General features: G+C 36.4%; 1 protein-coding gene across 1 annotated transcript; it reads left to right on the top strand.

Annotated features, from left to right (window-relative positions):
* Nucleotides 1-5,008: 5,008 nt before the first annotated feature.
* LOC109180756 lies at nucleotides 5,009-6,255 on the top strand. The gene is made up of 3 exons (XM_019330467.1): nucleotides 5,009-5,612; nucleotides 5,722-6,116; nucleotides 6,220-6,255. Exons 1-3 carry the CDS (start codon nucleotides 5,009-5,011, stop codon nucleotides 6,253-6,255), a joined length of 1,035 nt encoding a protein of 344 aa, XP_019186012.1.
* The last annotated feature ends 227 nt before the right edge of the window (nucleotides 6,256-6,482 follow it).

Consider the following 6,482-nt stretch of genomic DNA (forward strand, 5'->3'; position numbering starts at 1 on the left):
TTGAGTGTTGGCTGTTGGATGTTGCCTGTGTTGGTGAAAATGGTGGATTGGTGGAAGCCCCAATTGTAACTACCAACTCTTAAATCCAGTAAAATGATGAGAAAGTGTTCAGGCTAACAGGTTCCTGATTACTGGATTTCTTTGTCACTTTGTGTGATTTATGTGATACTGTGATTGTATCACTGTATACCTGTATAGATTATAACTTATAAGTTATAAGTTTATGGATGTATGACCCTTAATAGTTAATTCCTTAAAGTCCCAACTATGAAATTTAGAAAAATGATGAAGTTAAGAGGTGCCTGTCTTCTGATTCTGGATTTCTCTATTTCTCTCAGTTGTATGTGACTATCTGAATATCTGTACTTGTTCAATATGTTTCCCACTGAGTAGTGACCACTATACTGATGGTATTCCATTTACTTAGATGGAAAATATCACAGAGTCTGGAAGTCAACCTTCTAAATCTTCAATTGATGGGTCTACAGTGGTGGAAGGCCAAACTGTTGACACAAATAATCAACAGAATGTGCAACCTACTATTGCAGTTCCTGAGAAGAAGAGGAAGATTGTTGAGTCCAGATCTCCAGTGTGGGATCATTATGAAAAAATTAAGGATAGTACTGGTGTTACTATCAAAGGCAAGTGTATATATTGTGCCAAAATATATCAATGTCAGTCTAAAAAGCATGGTACTACCTCCTTGAGAAACCACATGCTTAGCTGTCTGAAAAACCCTCACTCTAAAGACACTAGACAATCACTGTTAACCTTTCAAGCTATTACAAATTCTGATGCATCTCCTGCTACTGTTGGTGAGTTAGGAACTTGGGTCTTTAACCAGGAAGCTATTAGGAGGGCCTTGGTTGAAATGATTATAATTGATGAACTGCCTTTTAGATTTGTGGAGGGTCTAGGGTTTAGGAAGTTCATTCTGGTGGCTTGTCCTAGGTTTAAGATTCCATCTAGATGGACAATTAGTAGGGACATCAATCTGATTTATGAAGAGGAAAGATTGAAGTTGAAATGTGTTTTTAGGGGGAACACTCAAAGAGTCAGTATTACAACTGACACTTGGACTTCTATTCAAAGAATTAACTACATGGTAGTGCCTGCCCATTTTATAGATGAAGAGTGGAAGCTTAACAAGAAGATTATCTCATTTGTCCCTATTACATCACATAAGGGTGAGGCTGTAGCAAAAGTCCTTGAAACCTGTTTGCTTGATTGGGGGATTAGGAATGTGTATAGTATAACTGTAGACAATGCTTCATCTAATGACACTGCTATAGGTTTTTTAAAAAAGAAATTGATGTCTTGGGGAACATCTACTGTGAAGGGCAAGTATATTCACATGAGATGTATTGCCCATATTCTGAACCTTGTTGTCCAAGATGGCCTGAAACAATGTGATTCTTCTGTGAAGAGGGTAAGGGAGGCTGTAAGATATGTGAGGAGTTCACTTGCTAGACTTAAGAAATTTAGGGACTTGGCTGAGTGGAATGGGATTGAACAGAAATCATCTTTGTGTCTAGATGTTCCAACCAGATGGAACTCTACATATCTTATGTTACAATCTGCAATTATTTATGAGAAAGTGTTTGAGTCACTTGAAGAAAGTGATACTGCCTACAAATCAGATCTGTCTAATGCTGTTCCTACTTTTCTTGATTGGGAGTCTGTGAAGAGTTTGGTGGAGATCTTGAAATGTTTTTATGATATGACAATAAGAATTTCTGGTTCTTTATATGTCACTTCTAACACTTTCTTTTCTGAAATTTCTGATTTATACTGCCTCTTGAATGGCATGATGGAAGCTGGAGGGTCTGTGAAACTGATGGGAGAAAATATGAAGGCTAAATTTGAGAAATATTGGGGGGATATAGATAAATGAACTTGATGATATTCTTTGCAAACATTCTAGACCCAAGAGAGAAGTTAGAGTACATGGCAACACAGATGAATCACATGTATGGTGAGGAAAAAGGTAAACCATACTATGAGAAAGTGATTGCAGCCTTCAAAGAGTTGTTTAATGATTATGCTGCCTCTACTCCTGTCTCTACTCCTGCCTCTACTCCTGTCAGTACTCCTACTGATTTTTCACAGTCTACAGTTGGGAGGCCCCAACATTTGTTAAAGTCACAGATTAAGAAACAAAGATTGGAGAGTGGGGGAATGAAAAAAACTGAGTTAGAAATTTACCTTGCTGAGGCAATACTTGAAGAAAAAACCTCTTTTGACATACTTAGATGGTGGAAGTTGAATGCTGAAAGGTTTCCTATCCTTTCTAAGATAGCTAGGGATGTTTTAGCTATACTAATATCTACTGTTGCATCAGAATCTGCCTTCAGTACATCTGGTAGGGTTTTGGATCCTTTTAGGAGTTGATTAACTCCTAAAATTGTGGAAGCTTTGGTCTGTACGCAGGATTGGCTTAGGCTATCAAATACCCCATTATCAATTGAGGAAAATCTGGAGGAATTGGAGAGATTTGAACAAGGTAACACATTCTATTCTATTTTTTTTAACAATTTGTTATTTCCTATTTTCCTTATAATTTTTTGTTGTTGCAGAAATTAGTACTGATGGTGGAAGTGGAACTGGAAGGAGTGGTGGTTCTACACTTGCTACAATTCCTATAATGCTATGCTTTGTACTTTATACTTTATACTGCTGTTTCTGTTTGAATGTATTATGTAATACATTTATGCTGTTTGCCTGTTATTCATGACTCATGAGGCTTGCTTGCAGCTGGATTGGTAACTAATTAAATTAGTTGCTGCCATTGTAAGTTGTTACATTGTTGGTAAGTTGGCACATTTTACAATTTGTTTATGTTTTATACTTTTATTATATTATGGCCATGATGAAAGCTTCCACCAATGATCTGAAAAATAAGGGATTAAGCTGGTATGTTGCTCCATCCTCATGGGGATGTTGTAGCAATTTCCCCTTAATCCTAACTTTGATATGGATAAAAAGCTTACTGAGCCAAGTTTATAAATTATAACTGTCTAATGATATTCTGTTGCTCAATAACTTATTTTTGCTATTTGGCATTTTGACTTATTGCTAACTTTGCTTAAGTTTTGAGTGTTTACAGGAAGATGAAGAACAATAGGAAGAGATTAGGAACTCTACGAAGACTAGGAAGTAGGAACTTGGAATATTCAGTACTTTTTTGGCATGTAATTGCTATTTGCAAGGATAATTTTTTGACTTAAGTGCATATTCAGTAGTATTTTGGCATGTAATTGCAGTTAGAGTAAAATGTAATTGCATGTATGTTATATTAACTATTTATATTTACACTGTTTTGTTCAATTTTGTAGTGCTTTTCCTTTATTTCATTATTATCAAACTATCCGAAATTGGTTCGGATATCCGACCGAACCGACCCCAACCGAAGTTCAGTCAAAGCGAATAGATTTCTTAGATTAAAAAACGAAATAGGATTTAAATAATGATATCCGAAATCCGAAAGGGTTGCCCATCCGCCCACCCGAACCGCCCCAATCCGACCGATGCACCCCCCTATCAGAAAGAGAACATTTTTGGAGTGATAGATGCAGGTAATTTGTTTGATTTTCTAAATAATTTTGATTGATAGATATCTTAAAAATAATTGTCACTTTTTTTGGTTTAATTTCAATATGTTTGTATTTGCAGTAATTTACACGATTGAATTTCAAAAAAGGGGATTGCCACATGCTCACATTTTGATATTCTTGAGCAAGAGTAACTCTTATCCTAATCCAAAAGATATTGACATGATCATATCTGCTGAGATTCCAAGTCAATTGTGCGACCCTGAGTATTATAAAGCTGTGGAAGAATTTATGATTCACGGTCCATGTGGTGCAGCGAGGAAGAATTCACCTTGCATGGTAAATGGTAAGTGCTCTAAATTCTTCCCAAAAAAATTTGTTGAAAACTCTACAGTGAATTTCGATGGATATCCAATCTATCGGCGTCGAGATAATGGTCGTACAATACGGAAAAATGAGATTGACCTTGATAGTAGATATGTTGTTCCACACAATAGACATTTGCTGATGAAGTACAAGGCTCATATTAATGTGGAGTGGTGCAACCAATCTAGATCAATAAAGTACTTATTCAAGTACATCAACAAGGGTAATGATAGGGTCACAGCTGAATTCTACAACAGTGGTGTGGAAGAATCTACTGGAAAGATTATAGATGAAATCAAGATGTACTATGACTGTAGATATATTTCACCCTCTGAGGCCGCGTGGATGATTTTTGCGTTTGACATACAATTTAGGAATCCATCTGTTGAGCGATTGAGTTTCCATCTTCCCAATGAGCATTCAATAATATTTCATGACGACGATTTGGTCAATGATGTTGTAAATCGACCGACAATAGCTCAAAGCATGTTTACTGCCTGGTTTGAGGCTAATAAAAAGTACGCAGAAGGGAGACAATTGACTTATTCACCCAACTAAATTTGTTTGGAAGAATGATAAAAGAGAATGGCAACCTAGGCAAAGGAATTGGGCAATTGGTCGAATCTTTTATGTGCCCCCAAATATTGGTGAGATCTTTTATCTTAGATGTTTACTTAATATAGTTCGTGGACCGACTTCATTTGATGAGATTAAAAAAGTCGATGGCGTTCAATACAATTTATTTAGAGATGCATGTTATGCCCGCGGATTAATCGAAGATGATAAAGAGTATGTTGATGCAATCAATGAGGCAGCAGTTTGGTCTTCAGCACATTCGCTACAGAAGTTGTTTGTTACACTTTTGACCTCTAATTCAATGTCCAAGCCAGAAAATGTGTGGGAGATGGTTTGGCAATACTTATTAGATGATGCTCAATTTATTTCTAGAAGGAACCTCTCAATCTCAGGTAATAATTATATATATACATATCCGTTTTTATAAGTATTATATCTTACCGGGTTTTTTTTTTTCTAATTTTGTAGATTTAAGTCTCAATGAATCTCAAAAAAAGAATTATGCGTTGCTTGAAATGGAGAAGTTGTTGAATGCTTGGAACAAATCTCTATCAGATTATCCACCTATGCCAATACCAGATGAAAACAATGATTGGTTTTTTGGTAACAGGTTGTTGTTCGAGGAGATGTCATATGATAGGGAAGCTCTAATGCATCAACATAATTCGTTGCATCCGAAAATAACTGACGAACAGTTACTCATCTACAATAAGGTGATGGCAGATGTTGAAACGGAGAAAGGTGGAATGTATTTCGTTTATGGTTATGGTGGAACAGGAAAAACCTTTTTGTGGAAGACAATTTCAGCAGCTTTATGGTCCAAAGGTGAAGTCGTTCTAAATGTAGCATCAAGCGGTATAGCTTCATTGCTGCTACCTGGTGGGAGGACTGCACACTCCAGGTTTGCTATACCAATTGCTGTTACTGAAGATTCCACTTGCAACATTAAGCAACGCAGTCCACTTGCTGAATTGATAATCAAATCCAAACTAATAATTTGGGATGAAGCTCCGATGATGCACAAACATTGTTTTGAAGCATTGGACCGAACAATGAGAGATTTAATGCGTTTCAAAAATTCTAAGAGCTCAACAATGACATTTGGAGGGAAAAACAGTGGTTTTGGGTGGAGACTTTAGACAAATTCTACCCGTTATTCCAAAAGGTACTCGACAAGATATAGTACAAGCCAGTATTAATTCATCTTACTTGTGGAATAATTGTGAAGTTCTTCGTTTAACGAAGAATTTAAGATTGCGAGGTGTTAGTAATGAAGACGGTGTTGAGAAGTTAGATAGTTTTGCCAAGTGGATTGCAGATTTAGGTGATGGTAAACTTGGTGAAGACAATGGTGTTGATTGCAATATAATGATACCGTCTTCAATTGTATTAGAAAATGAGGTTGATCCTATTAGACAAATTGTTGAAAGCACATTCCCTGAATACTGTTCTGGGAACATGGATGAAAGACAGCTAGAGAATAGAGCTATTCTAGCTCCAACATTAGATGTTGTTGACGAGGTCAATGAATACATGAATGGTATTAATCAAGCTGCATCCATGACATACTTGAGTTGTGATTCTGTTTGCAAGGCGGAGACAAACTTTGATATGCAATCTCAGGTACACACAACAGAATTTTTAAATAGTTTGAGGTACTCAGGTGTACCAAACCACTCTTTAACTTTGAAAGTTTGAACTCCAGTTATGCTGTTGAGAAATATAGATCACTCATTGGGATTGTGCAATGGTACAAGGTTAATAGTAACACAATTGAGAAATCATGTTATTGAGGCAAAAATCATATCTGGCAATAACGCAGGTACAAAGGTGTTGATACCAAGGCTATCTTTGACTCCTTCAGACCCAAGACTTCCATTCAAATTTCAAAGAAAGCAGTTCCCACTTATGTTATCATATGCAATGACAATCAACAAAAGTCAAGGTCAAACGCTTTCACATGTTAATTTGTTACTGAAAAAACCTATT

Source organism: Ipomoea nil, unplaced genomic scaffold (genome assembly GCF_001879475.1).
Source record: "Ipomoea nil cultivar Tokyo-kokei standard unplaced genomic scaffold, Asagao_1.1 scaffold1034, whole genome shotgun sequence".
NCBI lineage: Eukaryota > Viridiplantae > Streptophyta > Magnoliopsida > Solanales > Convolvulaceae > Ipomoea > Ipomoea nil.

What these genes read in the sequence shown, in the direction of transcription:
- LOC109180756 (XM_019330467.1), top strand. Translation starts at nt 5,009, where the DNA reads ATGGAGAAGTTGTTGAATGCTTGGAACAAATCTCTATCAGATTATCCA. An exon ending in ATTTGGAGGGAAAAACAGTG is followed by an intron (nt 5,613 to 5,721) that starts GTTTTGGGTGGA and finishes ATAATTGTGAAG; the next exon opens with TTCTTCGTTTAACGAAGAAT. An exon ending in ACTTTGATATGCAATCTCAG is followed by an intron (nt 6,117 to 6,219) that starts GTACACACAACA and finishes TGAGAAATATAG; the next exon opens with ATCACTCATTGGGATTGTGC.